The sequence below is a fragment of the Sciurus vulgaris genome, assembly GCF_902686455.1.
Source record: "Sciurus vulgaris genome assembly, chromosome: 2".
Taxonomy (NCBI): Eukaryota; Metazoa; Chordata; class Mammalia; order Rodentia; family Sciuridae; genus Sciurus; species Sciurus vulgaris.
In genome coordinates, this window is record NC_136462.1 from 85,444,617 (window position 1) to 85,463,220 (window position 18,604).

Genomic DNA, 18,604 nt, shown 5'->3' on the forward strand with positions numbered 1-18,604 from the left:
AATATCATGCTAAGTGAAATAAGCCAAGCCCAAAAATCCAAAGGCCGAATGTTTTCCCTGATAAGTGGAGAACAATATATAATGGGGGTGGGGGTGGAGAATGAGAGAATAATGGGGGAACTTTAGAATATGTAGAAGAAAATGAGAGGGACAGGGGTATGAAAAATGGTGGAATGAGACAGACATCATTACCCTATGGACATGTATGATTACATGAATGGTATGGATCTACATTGTGTACAACCATAGAAATGAAATGATGTACCCCATTTGTGTACAATGAATCAAAATGCAGTTTGTAAAAAATTAAAACCTAAATAAAATAAAATAAAATAGTTACTCAAAACAAACAAACAAACAAAAGATACATATCAGGACCATGAAGAAACTGGGAACAGAGCCTATATATTTTATATGGTGGTTCAAAGCAAAGCTGTTAGAATATGTTGCTTATCCAACATGCTGCTTGCAGAATATGGAAGTCCAGCTTGGGCAAGAAGAACTGAGTATCTGGAATGTATGATTACATCTGTTGTCTCTGCAATCTAACCTTGGGTAATGTCCAATACTTGATGTTTTAAGAGAAGAACAAACCCACTACTTTTTACATATTTTTATTTATTAAACCATTAAAATATGGAAACTATCTTCCTTGCTACCATTTATTTGGGGCAATGTTTTTTTCCTTTGAAATTTGGTTCTTTCAACTTTTTAAAATGGAACAGAGCAAAAGACTGACATGCATAAGTATCAAAATCTTGTAGGTAATATAGCTGCTTTGCAAAAATTCAGTTATGATAAAGACCCTAGAGGTTATAGAAGAATTTTCAGAAAGAAAATAAATACTTCACATATCCTGATGGTCCCAAGATATACCACTAAAATTTATATTTTCATGGTACATTGACTTTTCTTAGCAATTTTGGTTATATTCTGGCCCAGGAAATGGGCAGGAGAAATCAAGAAGTCAAAAAATAAATAAATATATGGAACAATTTCCTTTACAATCCTTACCTATCTGGGTGAGTACAAAGGAGATTGACATCATGGGAACTAACATGTTACAAATCTAGAAGTTACCCTTAATTATATTTGTTTGGGGTCCCCAAAGTCATATTTTAGTTTGACAGTGTGTTCTTGAGCAACATTCTCTAATCAAGAATGAAAGAGCAGAGTTGATTGTTGATAACAGGACATTTCAGGTATCTTCCTCCATGACTTTTAGACTCTACAGAATTATCCCATTGTTATATTGAATGGGACTAAGATAATCAAATCAAACTTTTTCAGTTTAATTCCAATCTTTGGCCTCAGAAGTTTCAATTCCTTAACTTTTTCATGGTTACTAAGTACAACTATGAGTCGCACTCCTATCCACTGTTCTTTCCTTTTACCTAGTGTTCTCTTTTCTTTATTGAAAATTGTCTTCAAAATCTCATATCATGAAAATGTTAGAAGAGATAATGGAGATCATTGCAGGTGCAAAACACTTAAGAATATGAGAGGGGAATAAATCTAAGCACAAATGGAGGAACTGGCATGGACCAAAGCAGAGACACCTCTTTTCTTTCTTTGGGAAAAGAGGCAAAACATGTGAATATAGATGCAGGTGGATTAATGGGTTGGTGATGGGAAGGTGAGGTGATTTTTATATGTTTACATCTTTATTTTTTCCTCTATAAAGTCTGAAATGAAGGTTTCAGTGAAGGAGGAGACAGTGTTAGAGAGCTGAAGACAGAAGTTACAAACTATGCCTACTAACTGGAGAAAATATTTAGGAAAGCATATTAGGATTAATTGGTTGTACTGGATTCCCATTTAAGATAACGTGGTCATAAATTTAAAGTAAATGCCTAAAGCATTAGGTGCAATTTTAAAAATTCTTATGCTGGGGAAAGAATTTGGGAATAAATAAAAATATTATTTTTAAACCCTCCCCACAAAAAGAAAATGAACAAAATAGTTTAGAGTGACGCCTTCCACATATTGCCTCATGTAAACTCCATTTTTACTCTTTCATAGCAGTAAGTTCTTTTGAAGAGGATCATAGTCTTAGAGATGGAACAGATATTCATGAATTCTAAGCTCCTTATTTTACAAATATGTATACCTAGACCTAGGCAGTCAACCTCCCTGAAGTCACACAGATAGGGTAATTCTAGGGCATGAACTCAAGATCCCTATGAGTGTAGTCATTTTAGCAGAGAGCTTCAGTACTTTGAAAGACTTATCTCTTTTTCTAAGTCATGTCTGCAGGTTGAACACATAATGGCTATTAATTAAATATTAAAGCCTTAGGACTCCAGATTCTACGATACCCAACTATTCTAGTATATCATGTCTTTTATAGAATGAGTGAAAAAAAATTAAAGGAACACTATTGTAAATAAAATCACTATTTCAATGAGAGCTCAAAATGAAATCCAAAAGATAATGATGATTTTTTAAAGAATTTATGGGCTAATTAATTATCAGCTTTCCTGATGTTAAAGATTGGTGTCCAACATTTTTTTTCCCTAGAAAATACAAAGATACCAGCTTGTTCTATGGCTCCAAGCCATTCCCTGTGGACTGTTCTTGGCCTCTGCCTTTACAGACCATAACTTGAAAAAGAAAATTGACAGACAGGAAGAAAAATCCTTAACAGCTGGAGCTTTAATTTACCTACGTGGGAAAAAAATACTTCAGTTCTGAGATTTCTCCTGGATTGCCCTTTATGGAGGTAGAAAAAGAAGCCAGAGGAAAAATCACCAACAAAGGTTTTAAAAAGAAATACTATGAAAAGAGCAAATCCTGAGAATTTTGTTTAATAACAGCAATGCTGAATTTTCTGGCAGTCTGTACCAAGCAGTTAAAGACCAACCAGCATGCAAAAGAGACTAGATTAGTTAGACTGGTCTATAGCAGCCTAATAAAGAGCACCAGAAGACTTATTCCCTCATACATATAATTTTGAGATATGAACGATTCTATATTTAAGAAATGCACTACAATCATCATATTAATTTTTACTATGAGATTCTAGCTTGACTCAAAGCAGGGTCTGAAAAATGAAAAATAATGCTTTGAGCCACAAAGTTAGTGCCCCACGGAATATTTTAAAATTATTTAACACACATCATCTCAGTGTCAACAACTCATCACAGATAAACTATCTAATTAACAGAACCCTTCATAGTATTTGATAACTGAGTCTTGGCTCAGTTTTTATACCAGAAGGGCAATCCTTGATAAGCAGAAATTATAAAAGCAGATTTTAAAAAGCATTAATTCAGAAATAAAATCAAATTGATTTCAAATTAACCCCCTGTTGGTATTTAAACTTATTTAAAAACCACTTAGCTTAAAGATAACACCCAAGGGGCTGCCTTTGACCAATCTCAGGCTTTGTCTGAACTGTCAACCTCTGTATTTTGATTCTCTTTGCTGTTTACCAGCCTCTTCATGCCCATGTAATTGATATGGATTTGTGTTAGGGACAGATGAGTTTATCCTGTCATTTGAAGCTCTTCACAAGATGCCTTAATTATTAGGGCTATCGAGGATTTGTGCTGGATGTTCTACTTAGGATTGTTTTCTCTTTCCAATTTCATGTTGGCAACATTTTCAGTGACAAATCCAATAAAGAATTATAATTTGGATCCTTCTGATCATGGAAAAAGAACAACAAGAATGAACAACAGTAACAGTTCCTTTCTATATAGTTTTTTTTTTAATGTAACAAAGTTATTAGTGCTACATTAAGGACAAAGACTTATGAAAAGTAAAGGAATCTGAATAATCTCCATAAAGATTATAATTTGTGATCCTTTAATCTGTTGATAATTAATATTAGCATTATTTAGTTTTGCAACTAAATGGAAAATTGTAGTTTCCAGTGAGATAATTGTAGATGAAGTAAAGGTAAGACATTTTCATTAAAAATAATGTCCTCTTGCTTAGGATACAAAGTGACAAGCAATTGGAGACAATTAAATTATAATTGTTGGGATTAGATAAATCAGGTTACCAAACTCCCAGTATAGACATTTGATACAGGTGAACTCTTTTTGGTCAGGAATCTACTTTCGTATTTCTTTGGGACTACAAGTTTAATTAAGACTGAGTGTCATCCTGCATTATGGTGGGAACAGTAGAGACAGCTATATATTAACAGGTTTATATACTTCTCAGGAACACAAACAGTATGTACTATATGTTTCCAATTTGGTATTATGGATATGTTGATGCATAAATGGTTAATTCCCAATTATAAATTGGCATTATCTTTGGGTGGTGTAACTATGAATAATGGTATGAATGTTTAGCTTCATTGTCTACAATAGGCATGCTCCATGTCTACTCTATTTCTGATGTCGGGTAAAAATCTAGATAATAATCAAACCCATAAACCAGCATCATAGCAAGACTAAATATCCGTGTGTCCTCATTTTCACCAACTGAGTATTGGAAATTGGGATGTATGTATTTGAAGAAATATCACAAAGCAGGCACTCTACAAATTATAACTATTTTTTTTATTACAACAGTGAAGCATGGCTGGGTGTGGAGGTGCACATGTGTAATCCCAGCAAATTGGGAGGCTTAGACAGGAAGATTGCAAGTTTCAGACCAGCCTCAGCAATTTAGTAAGGCTCTAAGCAACTTAGTGAAACCCTGTCTCAAAAATAAATAAATAAATAAAGTGAAAAAGGTATGGGGATGTGGCTCAGTGGGAAAGCACCCCTGGTTTTGATTCCATAAAAACAAACAAACAAAACAACAAACAAACCAAAATAACCATGGAGCATGCTCATAATTTTCTTATTTCCTGTAGAAAATATTGACCTCTGTTTGTCCATATGATTATTCTTTGTTCTTGTTAGAAGGCCATCAATATGATAGTTTTAAAATTCTTGAGTTCTTACTTTTGAGAACTTAAGGCAATTATTCTCATTGGTTATGATTCAAAATATTGTATGAAAATTCTTTCCTGGAGTTTCTGATTTTTGTAGATCTAAAGTAAGATACAGCATACCCTTGCATTTTCTGAATGTCTTTTGAAGAAAAATAGTTTTTTTTTTCTTTTTCCACTTTTTAAAAAAAATTTATTGTAAACAAATGGGATAGATGTTTCTCTGTTTGTACATGGCGTAAAGGCATATCATTAGTTTTTAATTAAGTATGATTTACTAATTTTCAATAGTCTGAAATCTTTGAGTATTTAGGAAATCTTGCCTGACCTAAGATGACTAAAATATTCCCCTGTTTTCTTCTAGACACTTTATAGTTGTTTCTTTTAAATTTAAGTCTTTGATGCATTTTAAGTTAATTTTTACATGTAAAAGGCAAGGATTCAGGGATATGTTTTTTGCATATTAATATTAAATTTCCAATTATCCCAGCACATTGGAATTCAGTTTTCCATATTGAATTGTCTTGGCATGTTTATCAAATATCAACTGAATATATGGGTCTATTTCTGGACTTCTGTTCTATTGATCTATTTTTACACCATTATCTCAATTAAATAATAAGTCATACATCTTTAGAATAAGTCTTACAATCATATAGTGTATGTCTTCCAAATTTTTCTTTGTTTGCATAATTGTTTTGGACATTTTAGTTCCTTTGCATTTTCACATACATTTTGGAATTGATTTTTCAGTCTCTGGGAGAAAAAAAAAGCCTGTTGGATTTTGAATGGGATTGTATTGCTTTTATAGATTGATTTGACAGGAATTAACATCTTAAGAATGTGAATTCTTGTGATGCATGAACATGGAATATAAGCATATATTTAAGGCACCTTTATTTTCTTTTAATAGTTTATAGTTTTTAGCATAAAAGTCTTAAATATATTTTAAGTCAATCCCTGAGTATTTTCATATTTTATTTCTATTTTCAATTGAATTATTGTATCTATTTTTCTAACTCCTTTAGTTAATTATTATCATAGTTATTGGAATGTAACTGAGATATAATAAACTACAAATATGTAATGTATTCCGTTTGATCTGTTTTGATTTGTTTATATATCCACAAAACCATCATCACAATCAAGATAAAAATATTTTATCACCTTTTAAAAGTTTCTCATATTCTTTGCTGTTGATCCCTCTTGCATCCCTAGACCACATAGGTTGGTTTTTCTGCTCTTGAATTTTATGTAACTTGAATATTCAAATATTATTAATTGTTTACCTTTTATTTTGGTACCAGGGATTGAAATCAGAGACTCTTAACCACTAACCACATCCCCAGCCCATTTGTTGTTGTTAATGTTTAACACAGGGTCTTGCTAAGTTCCAAAGTTTTTTGGATTTTGCATTATTTGTATACACATAATGAGATATCTTGAGCATGGGACCAAATTTAAATAAGAAATTCACTTATGCTTTAAGCATACCTTATATACATAGCCCAAAGGTAACTTTTTGGGGTATTTTTAATGTGCCTGCCTTTTGACTGTGACCTGAAGCCAGGTGTGAAGTCACCTACTTCTGTAGGTGCTCAAAAAATGTTTGGATTTGGAATGTTTCTTATTTGGGATTTTCAGATTAGGCATAATCATCCTATAAATAGAAATACAGTTGATTTTTGTATATTGCTTTGCATCTTTTGGCTTTGTTAAACTCACTTATTATTTCCATACCTTTTTTTGCTGATAAACATAACCAATTGAAAATATGGACAGATTTACTTCTTTTTCAGTTTTGTGTGCCTTTTCTTTCTTCCTTTTTTTATGTTGCCTTATGCTGTGGTTAAAATCTCCACTAAAATATTATATAAAAATAAGTAAAAGTAAAAGTGGACATTCTTGTAATTTCTTTGTCTGGTTTTTGTCAAGGTAGTAATAGGGCTATTTTGTCCTTGCTTAAGCTGAAAAGAATTCTCTTTTGTCTTCGGAAGAGTGTGTTGAATTGGTTTTATTTCCTTTTTATATGTTTGGTAGAATTCACTAGTAAAACCATTCTAATATTTTCTTTGTAGGAAACTTTTAAACTACAAATTCTGTTTTTCTAATAGAGGAGCATTCAACTTATATACTGTACTTGAAAATGTTTAAGTAATTTATGCTATTCAAAGAAATTTCCCATTGTACCCTAGTTATCAAAATTATTGGCATACAGTTCATAAAATTCTTATTTGATAGTATCTTTATTCATAATACTGGCCATTTATAGTTTCTTTTATCCCTGAGATTCTGATTTTTCAATTTTCTTGCCCTTTTTAAAGAAGTACTTTTGATATTCTTGATATTCTCTAATGTCTTCTGTTCTCTTTATTGACTTCTGCTCACATTTTAAATATGCCATTTCTTCTGCTTATTTCAGTTTAATCTACTCATTTTAGAGACTTAAATCTTTGATTTGATTTTCCTTTTTTTCTCCCTAATAACAGTTTTAAAACTATACATTTCTGGTCTGGAGGTGTTGCTCAGAGATAGAGTGTTTGCATAGCAGGCATATGTCCCTAGGTTTGATACCCTGCACCACACAAATACCAAAAAAAAAAAAAAAAAAAAAAAAGGCTATAAACTTTCCTCTAAGGACTGCTTTATCTGCATTTTACAAATTTGATATTATGATTCCATTTTTGTGCAGTTAAATATTTCTAATTTATTTTGTGATTTCTTCTATAACCTAGGAGTTACTTAGCCATGTAACATTTAATTTCAAATTTTGGAGATTTTATAGGCATAATTTTAGAATTAATATCTAATTTAGTTTATCTAATCAGTTTTGTCAGATAACATAGTTGTTATTTTTCAGTCTTTTAAATTTTACTGTGACTTGTTTTATGCACAAAATGTTTTATCTTCCTGAGTGTTTCATGTGCATTTGAAAAGAAGATTCATTTTTTGTACAGTGCTCTATAAATATATACCTAGTAAAGTTGATTGATAGTTTTGTTCAAGTATTCTATAGCAATACTGATATTTTCTTTATTAGTTAATGAGAGTATGATATTCTATAGTTATAAATTTTCTTATTTCTGCCTTTAGTTTTATTAGGTTTTGTTTCAAATATTTTGAATCTGTTACTAAGTAGAAACACATGTAGAATTGTTATTGCTTTGTGATAAGTTGGCTCCACCATCATAACTTGACCCTATTTAATCTGGTAATATTCATCGTTCTACTTTGTCTAATATAAATGGAGCCACTTCTACTTTCTTTAGATTAATGTTTTTGTGACATTTCTTTTCTGTATTACTTATGTTTAAAATATTCTTCTCTGTGGGTGTCAAATGGGGACCTCTTTTAGATAGTGTAGGCTATAAGATTTTGGAATTATTTTTCATATAACTTAACAATGTATGTGTTTTTTTGAATATTTTGAAATTTATTCCTAAGTACTTTATATTTTTAGCCTATTTTAAATTGCATCATTTTCTTTTATTTTCTACTTTTGGTTATTTTACAAATTTATGAATGTATAATTGAAACACAATAAACTATACAAGTATACAGTTTGATCAGTATTGACCTACACATACACTGGTGAAACCATCTGTAAAAGAAAAGCAATGATCATTTCCATCACTGCACATTTGTATTGCATGAATATATACTGTTACATGAGTATCAATATGGTCAGCTTTATTTATCATCTTGTTATATGACCTTCATTTGTCTTCTTTGCACTTAGTTCCTTTTTTTTTTTTTACTATTTCTCATCAGATTAATTTTAAATACTTCTATTTCATCCTCATGATAATGTTAGTTATGCTCATTTTATTTTTAAGTAATTTTTTATAGTTTACATTATATACTTCTAATTTGTCATAGTCTGTCTTCAAATAATATGATATCCTTTCACATATGCTGTGAGAAACTTATAATCTTATATTTCTATTTTTCTCCTACCAACCTTTTCAGGTATTTTTGTTATAAATTTTACTTCCAAATTTATATGCCCCATAATATATGTGTATTATTTTTTTTTGAAGGAGATAAAAAGTGAAAAATATGTTTAAAAATATTTTTTCATGTTTTTTTTCTTATGATCCTCATTTCTTGGAGTAGAACCATATTCCCATTTAGTTTTATTTTCATACTTATTGAAGAACTTTGGTTAACCTTTCCTGTTGTTCCCATTTTCTGGAAATATTTCTCTTAGCATTGGTAAGTCTGAATAAACTTCTATTTCATTCTCATTTTTTAAAAGGAAGTTGAGCCTGTAAATTCTTTTAGTTTAATTTTTAAAATATTCTTCTGTTCCTTCTCTTTCTCCTTCTTATTCTTTTATAATTTAAAGATTTTTTTCTTAAATTATTTCTGGCTTCCATGTTTTTTATGCCAAGCCTGTCATATTCTTTTTTTTTTACAAAATGTGTATTTTTTCTTCTTTGATTGTCTTTAAGATTTTCTCCCTAGTTTACAATAATGTGATTATCATATGCCTTTGCATAGTTTAATTTTTCTTTTGCTGAGCTTCTTAGATTTATGGATTTATAGTTTTCATCAAATTTCAATTTTTTCAATTGTTATTTCAAATTTTTTTCTCTCTCCCTGCTTTCTGGGACTTGAGTTATCCTTGTGGTAGGGTTCCTAATATTTTCCCATGATCTACTTATTCTGTTTTCATTTTTATTTTCATTTCAGCCATTCTCTTTGTGTTTCATTTTGTATAGCTGATATTGCTGTTTTTTTTCAAGTTTACTAACCTTTTCTATGTAAAGCTTAATTTCATTTGATATAATTTTTATTTCAGATATTTTACTTTTCATCCTAAAAGATTTTTTAATTATCTTCCATTTTCTCTCCAACATATTCATAGTTTTCCTCTTTATCATATGGGCTACCTTTAGTTTAGCATTCTTTTAAACTTATAATCATGTATTTCCATTTTCTCTGTCATTTTTGAATATATTTCTAATAATTAATTTTCTCTTTTCATCATAGGTCATAATTTCCTGCTTTTAATGCGAGGTAATTTTTTGTTTGATAACATCATGTATGAGTTTTATGTTGTTTTGTGAATTTTTAGGGGAGGTAATCCTTTAAAAAATTGAAAGCTCAGTTCTAGGATACTATTAAATTACTTAGATTCAATTATATTTTTTGAACATTCTTTTCAAGCTTAATTAATAAGGGTCCAGAAATTATTTAGTCTAGAGTAATGTGTGATTATATAGGCAATATCATTCTGAGAACTCTACCCCATGCTCCGTGTGCTGGAAGCTATTTCCACTCCGGTTAGTGAGAATAGAACCTACCTGTGGAGAAATATGACCTTCCGGGGTTGATCTGCCTCTTCTTTTCTGGAGTTTCTTTTCCTGGTCTCACACTCTTACACTTATTAGTACATAGCCTTATGTTAAGATCAAAACAATTTCCATGTTATTATTTTATTATTGCATAGTTAGAGGTCTTAGAATATTTCTTTTGATTTTTTCGATTTACTGATAATGATGTTTCTGTTCTTGAGTGATTACAACTGATTTAGAATCCATGTGTCGATAATTTAAACTTCATACTACTATTGCATATTACTTTATTCATCTGTTACCCAATTTTGTATTTAATTCTATTGTCCAATTATATTATCTAATATATTTTTAACCATGCAATGATGTCTTTATTATATATAGGTGTTTAAAATCATTTCCTTAATACCTCCAAATCCAGGCAAAAATAAACGTGCTGTTTAACATATTAGAAATTGCAAGCATAATCATTACCTAGAGAATGGAAAACTGTCCCCAGAACATGCTTAGCCAGGAGGCCAATTCATCTGTACACCTCTAAGAACATGGAGATGATAGACTGTCCCCCATCTACACCTTCATTCACCACCATTTGATAACCCTTCTTCAGGCCTAGATCAGCAGCACATTTCTTGCCAACGATCATTAAATGTACAAGAAGATTTTCATTATCTTCTGCAATAGAAAACTGGTTGTGTTTCTTGAGTATACCAGAAAATGTGTTGGTGCTTGAAGGGAAATGTCATGGGAAAGCAAGACACTGGTCATCCTCGAAAATTATTTTGGCGGGTGATTCCTTGCCAATGATCTTCCCAAAGATGGTGTCACAGCCAAGCTGGGTGACCTGAGCCTTAGGGATCTCATCTGCCATCTCCTATTATCTAATATTTTTAAGGTCTTTCTAGAAGACACTATTATTCTTATTTTTGTCTCTGCTAATTGGTGCTGTCAATAATTTCTACATTTGAACAGTTTATTAAATACACAGCATGTGAATTCATTGTAAATTAATTCACCATTTGCTATGTACCCTGACCTTCTTCCACAACTTAAGAACTGACTTGAAATAAGAACTGAAAGTTGGGAGGAGCGGTGGCTGCCCGAGCTGCACAGAGTTACAGCTCCTTCCCACTCCCCAACTCGGCCTCAGCCGGCTCACCGGCTGTAGAAAATGGTGAAAGAAACCACTTATTATGATGTTTTGGGGGTCAAACCCAATGCCACCCAGGAAGAATTGAAAAAGGCTTACAGAAAACTGGCCTTGAAGTACCACCCTGATAAGAATCCAAATGAAGGAGAAGAGTTTAAACAGATTTCTCAAGCTTATGAAGTTCTCTCTGATGCCAAGAAAAGGGAGTTATATGACAAAGGAGGAGAACAGGTAATTAAGGAGGGTGGAGCAGGTGGTGGTTTTGGCTCCCCCATGGACATCTTTGATATGTTTTTTAGAGGAGGAGGAAGGATGCAGAGAGAAAGGAGAGGTAAAAATGTTGTGCATCAGCTCTCAGTGACGTTAGAAGATTTATATAATGGTGCAACAAGAAAACTGGCTCTGCAAAAGAATGTGATTTGTGACAAATATGAAGGCCGAGGTGGTAAGAAAGGAGCAGTAGAGTGCTGTCCCAACTGCCGAGGTACTGGAATGCAAATAAGGATTCATCGGATAGGACCTGGAATGGTTCAGCAAATTCAGTCTGTGTGCATGGAGCGCCAGGGCCATGGGGAACGTATCAGTCCTAAAGATAGATGTAAAAGCTGCAAAGGAAGGAAAATAGTTCGAGAGAAGAAGATTCTAGAAGTTCGTATTGACAAAGGCATGAAAGATGGACAGAAGATAACATTGCATGGTGAAGGAGACCAAGAACCAGGACTGGAAGCAGGAGATATTATAATTGTGTTAGCTCAGAAGGACCATGCTGTTTTTACTCAAGGGGAAGACCTTTTCATCTGTATGGACATACAGCTGGTGGAAGCATTATGTGGATTCCTGAAACCAATATCCACTCTTTTTTTTTTTTTTTTTGGGTACTGGGAATTGAACTCAGGGCCTTGTGCTTGCAAGGCAAGCACTCTACCAGTTGAGCTATCTCCCTAGCCCTCAATATCCACTCTTGATAATTGAACCATAGTCATCACCTCTCATCCAGGTCAGATTGTCAAGCACGGAGATATAAAGTGTGTGTTAAACGAAGGTATGCCAATTTATCGTAGACCATGTGAAAAGGGTCGCCTAATCATTGAGTTTAAGGTAAACTTTCCTGAAAATGGCTTTCTCTCTCCTGACAAACTCTCTTTGCTGGAAAAACTCCTACCTGAGAGGAAGGAAGTAGAAGAGACTGATGAAATGGATCAGGTAGAACTGGTGGACTTTGATCCAAATAAGGAAAGATGGCGCCATTATAATGGAGAAGCATATGAGGATGATGAACATTATCCCAGAGGTGGTGTTCAGTGTCAAACCTCTTAATGGGGCCAGTGAATAACACTCACTGCAGGCATTTTATATGCAGTAGTGAATGAGTGAAGAACTATAATCATAATATGCTCACTCTTTGCTATTGTTTTTGTTTTAATATTGAATTATAGTAGTGTTTTAAAAGTTAAATGAAGAATAAACGCAAATATAAAAGTTCTGGAAAAAAAAGGAACTGAAAGTTTATAACTTTGTATGTTCTGGGGAAATGTAGTACAATATAAGAGAAATATTACTGGTTTAAGAATCAGTGTAATTCTGCATCATTAGGGTTTTCGAATTAAAGTAAGAGTTATGCCAAAAAACACAGAATTTTTTCAAAATATTATTGAATAAATAGATGAATAATTATTAATTTAATATATGTAATATGGGCTATCCCCAATTACAAATTAGTGATTAGTCTCATTTAATTGGGAAAAAATGGATCATCTGCAAGTATTCTGCAATAAAATGTGTAATTATATTCACTATTGTATATTCTGACTATCTTTCCAAATTTTCCCCGGTTCATAAAGTGAAGTTTGCTGCTGTTGGATTTAAAAATCTTTTGTAGCTGCTCTTTAAAAACACAAATCCTTGATTTTATACCTTCGCAGACTGAGTTTTATTTTTTAATGTGCATTTATTTCTTTCTAATAAATAAAAATCTTATAAAAATCAAAAGTCAAAATGAAAAATAAACACTCAGATTTAGCACCAAGAGTATAATTCTTAAGGGGAAAATTTATAAATTGGACCATATCAAAATTTAAAACTTGCCTCATCAAACATGTTAAGAATGCCTTGCAAGCATGAGGCCCTGGGTTCTATCCCCAGCACCGAAAAAAAAAAAAAAAAAAAAATGTTAAGAAGATGAAAATACAAATTACAAACTTTCAGAAAATATTTGCAAATCATATATTTGAAAAAGAACATGTATCTAGAATCCAGAACCAACTTACAAATTCCACCTGTAAAAAATAAATGACCCAACTTGAAAATTGTAGGAAAATATGAGCAGACTTTTCACTGAAGAGCATACAGTTGACAAGCACATGAAAAGGTGCTCAACATCATTAGGTATAAGGGAAGGACAACATAAAATAATAAGATACTAAATGCATTCCTATCAGAATGCCCAAAATAAATAAGAATGATAATGTCAAAACTTGCCAATGATGTGAGGAAATTGAATCATTTATATTTGCTGGCACAAATGTAAAATGTCATAGGCATTCTGGTGAAGAATGTGACAATTTCCTATGAAGCTCAACATATGCTTAACATGTGACCCAGGAAATATACGTTTTGGTAGAGACATGAAAATGTCCATACCAAAACCTGTATGTGAATGTTTAGAAGAAAAGTTTTATCTAATAGCCCCAAACTGCAAATAACCTAAATGTCCTTCAGTAAATGAATGGTTAATCAAGCTGTGGTACATCCTCTCCATGGAACATGACTACTGCCACAGGAAATAACCTCAATGGATCTCAAGGGCATTATACTGGGTGAACGAAGATACTCTCAAAAGGTTATATGCTGTATAATTTCATTTATATTGCCTTCTTTAAATGAAAAAAAAATATAGAAATGGAAAAAAGATTACCACTTTAAAGGGGTTCAGGAGATTGACTGGGAGAATTGCTGTGGCTGTAAAGGGTTACACCAGGAATCCCTATGATAGAACTGTTTTGTGTCTTTACTGCTATGGTGGCCACATGGATCTAGACAAGTAATAAAATTGCATAGAATCGTGTAGACACACAAAACACTTGAATGCATGTAAAACTAGTGAAATATTTTTTTAAAATATATTTTTAGTTGTCAATAGACACAATACCTTTATTTAATTAATTAATTTATTTTTATGTGATGCTGAGGATTGTACCTTGTGCCTCACATGTACTAGGCAAGTGCTATACAACTGAGCTATCCCAGCCCAAAACTAGTGAAATCTTAACAAGATCAGTGGATTGCATCAATGTCAATTTCTTGGTTGTAATATTATTAATTATGCAAGACATTACCATTGAGGGAAACTGAGCAAAAGCAATATGGGGTTTCTTTTATTTCTGAAAACTGCATGTAAATCTATAATTTTCTCAAAATAAAAAGGTAATAAATAATTACTACAATTATGAATTCTCTATTGCAGTCTGTATTCACCATTTGTATAAACACTAATCTGAAGAGGGGTATTAGATGACTGATTACACCAAGCCTGAAAGAGGAGGGAGGAATTCACCATGAACTTTGAAGGGGATGCCAACATCAAAGACTGTAGTGTATTAGACCAGCTGGAGGACCTGGTAAAGTGCTAACTTTCATATCATAGGTCTAGGTGAGTAAAAGGCTTAGGTATAGGATGGAGTTTTGGAAGTAGGCTATGAGATGGAATTTAGGGTGTTTATTGAAGATAGACATCTATGAAGAAGGTGAAGGATTGAGTACAATAGAGATTTAAAAGGAATAATACTTCTCAAAGTAATCCCGAGCTGTACTCTGTGGCCTTGATCAGTGAATCACAGGGCATGTCCACGTAAAGTGACTCTCTGTAACTGAGATGGATATTGAAAAGACTGACAGTTGGAGGCTCTCTACTAAGTGGACTCCCCCCAGCTGGGCAGCAGGTTCTTCCAGGAAGGGGGATCAAGGTAGTGCATCTCTTTGTATTGACAAACATAGATCCAGATCAGTGACTGAGTTAATATTGGATTCAAGCAAATTGTAAAAACAAATAAAAAATGGAATTTAGACAAAGAGACTGAAAACAAACAGGTAGGTCTTCTTAACAACACAATTAGATGAAACTGTTCATCTAATAATAGGAGTAATGCTGGAAAGCATTGGCATCTCACTGCAAATTGGTGAAGATATACAGTGAAATGTGGCATATGTTTTGGTCTTTTAGATCTTTTAAGAATTTTGTTATGTCTTATTGTAAATTGCTGGATTGCTGTTATAATTTTTCTATTGTTGAATTACTAAAAAATGCCATTTGAAGTGATACAAGGGCTTTTATTATTAGAATGAATGCTTTGACTTTACAGAAAATAATTTCAACACACTCACTTTCTGATCTAAGAGGCTGCCTGTTACCTACTTGTCAGTTGCAGAAAATGTTGACACAGTTTCACTCACTGAACTGATTTCATCCTCCATTTGAGTAATGTGATATTTCACAGATATGGGAAACTAATGTTTATACTTCGCTTAGGGCTCTTACCATTGAATTCATAAGGAGATGGCTAGAATTGGCATGTAACACAGGAAAGCTCTTCAAAGGGACATGTTAACACATCCTTATTCCTGCTGAATGGAACCTGAAAAAAGCTATTGTTACATTCTTATGGAGTTCCCCAACGCCTCTTATAAATGAGCCATATTTAGTTTTAAACAAATTTCCTGAAGTAAACACTATATCTCCCTGATTTTCATCTCTCTTGGTAAGCTTCCAAAAAACTTGGAAGTGAATTAGTGTGCAATTTGCATCCAAATCTTAGCCAAGGGGATGTGGTTTATTATAATACATGGTCCTCCTAATTATTGAACAGCTCAAGAAAACTCGGCCCAGTGTACATCTGTTCTTGCTTGACCACATTGCCAAACATAATTTGGCAAGCACAGAAATGTACATTGAGCAGACCTACAGTCTAATTTGCATTAGAGTTTGTGGTAATTATATGAAAGCTATAACTGAACAAGCTTGTCCTCTCTTTTTAGATCACTTCATTTCTAAAAAATAAACAAGAAGCAAATCCTCTAAAGAATTTCCCTTTTTATGTGTCTCTGAGGTCTCTCAGTGTGATTTAATCATGGTCCAAGTGTTAGTTCTGCTCACATTTAAGAGAAAACCTCTTTCCCATATATTTCACATGGACTTTCTTTTATTATCTTTGATATCTGTGGATTGATTATGCATGTTTCAGCGTATATTGCATATATATGCTCAAAAGAGTGAATAGGGCTACTGCTGACCAGACATTGCTCTCTTTGTGAATTTGTATTGAAGAATCAATAAATAGGTTCATTCTCTAATTATAACAAGAAATATTATTAAGCATATACTGGTGCATATAAAGAAACTTGGTGGCATAGTGGACCCTAACTACCCTCAGAAACAATCAGAGAATCTGACGCTCCAGTCAGTGGGAGACCTGGGAGCTGGGTATGATTATAATCCAAAGGTTTGAGAGCGGCACTGTCTCATTGGGGAGCCACCAACCACATGCAGCCCTGGAGCACTTGAAATGTAGCTAGTATAAAATGAGATATTCTGTAAATGTAAAATACACAACAGATTCAGTGTTACTATAAAAATTGTAAAATATATCAGTTTTTATGATGATTGTTTTCAGTATATTCAGTTAAACTCAGTATATTACAAAATTTATTATCTCTGTCTCATCTTACTTTTTAAATGTGACCACTAGAAAATTCAATGTGTGGTTTATATTATATTTTTGTTAGATAGCATGATTCTAAGGCATGGAGCTATGAGTTTCTGAATTATATTCAGGACTGGAGCCAGAGTTAGGAACTAAACAGGCCATTGGAACACAAAGCAGGCACAAAGCAACAGGATAGTGACTGGGGACACCAAGCCAGAGCTAGTAGATTTGGAAGGGTGGGTAGGAAATGGGGCTTAGAGATATTTTCTGGAACATGTTTTAGAATTGTGGTTATATAAAGTCCTTGGCTTTGTTTGTGGGTGGAGAGGGAGCTATTAAGGGCATCAACCAGTTCATACATACCAGTATTATTCTTCAAAAACTATTATATTTAATAAAACCACAGTAGTCTAGAGTCTTCAGGGAATGCATCATTTTTTGTGTTTGAGTATTGTGGTTATTTTAGTGTTTATCCTTTAAATATCAAAGCTGAGACTTAATTTGAAGTGTTTCAAGTGGAAATATTTTTAAAAATATATTAGAAAAATTTTTGGCTTATACAGAATATACTCTACATATTTTTGTGACATGCTATTTATATAAGGTAACCATCATTGATGTAAATTATAGTTTTCTATAATATACTAATGATCCATGCAATATTGTGGAGTTTGATTCATGAGTGGCTGCTTTCTCCAACACTAAACAGCCCCAGGTGGGGGTATGGATCAAGTTATGTCTGTTTTTCTATTTCTCCACATTCCCTCTTGCTATCAGACTACCAACCAGCACATTCTTGTGTTCTTAATTTGCCTGCAAATAACAGTCTTCACCCATTAATTTGTTGCAGTAATCTGCTATAGAACTAGAAATTGAAAAGAACAGGATCTTTTGAGTAGGAGAAAAAGCAAGTATAAATATGTTCTGAGAGTTTAGCTCCTATGTATAAGTTATGATGATGGATTTTGTGACATTTTGCTTAATCACAGACATATTTTTGTTTCACTGTTATGAACTGGGATCTAAGCATGTTTGAGAACTAAAATTTCAAATATCTGAAATTTAAATATGATAAATTTCCTGTGCCCCAGTGAGAAATGATGGACCTGTTTTGGCTTGCCAAACAGGAATGCGGCTCTTTGGGTTGGGAAGAGGTAAAAGGCTTTTAACTCATTGAAACCAAGCACTCAGATCTCTTTTCTAGAGTGCCAAACTCATACATCTATTTAAAATTCAAATGCCTTATAGTATTTCACTTGTTATTTCTTAACTTGGTATTCTGTGCACAGTTAATGAGAAGGAGATAGGGAAAGAAATGTTTTACTAGCTGGGTGTGATAATGTGCTCCTATAATCCCAGCAACTCAGGAGGCCAAGACTGGAACATTGCAAGTTGAAGACCAGCCTCAGCAATTTAGCAAGACCCTAAGCAACTTAGGGAGACCCTGACTCAAAACAAAAAATGAAAAGTAAGGGGCCAAGCTCAGTGATAAAGGACTGGGAATGTTGCTCAGTGGTAGAGCATTTGCCTAGTATGCATGAGCCCCTGGGTTTGGTCCTCA

General features: G+C 33.0%; 1 protein-coding gene, 1 long non-coding RNA gene and 1 pseudogene across 3 annotated transcripts in view; 2 read left to right on the top strand and 1 right to left on the bottom strand.

Annotated features, from left to right (window-relative positions):
- Nucleotides 1-18,604, top strand: part of LOC306654183 — a 208,989-nt gene that overhangs the window by 59,440 nt on the left and 130,945 nt on the right. The window lies entirely within an intron of this gene.
- LOC306653531 (adenosine 5'-monophosphoramidase HINT1-like) lies at nucleotides 10,701-11,230 on the bottom strand (annotated as a pseudogene). Its single transcript has one exon. The product of its transcript is annotated as an adenosine 5'-monophosphoramidase HINT1-like (transcript).
- LOC306655053 (dnaJ homolog subfamily A member 1-like) lies at nucleotides 11,300-12,747 on the top strand. The gene is made up of 2 exons (XM_079129243.1): nucleotides 11,300-12,245; nucleotides 12,324-12,747. Exons 1-2 carry the CDS (start codon nucleotides 11,366-11,368, stop codon nucleotides 12,659-12,661), a joined length of 1,218 nt encoding a protein of 405 aa, XP_078985369.1. The 5' UTR covers nucleotides 11,300-11,365; the 3' UTR covers nucleotides 12,662-12,747.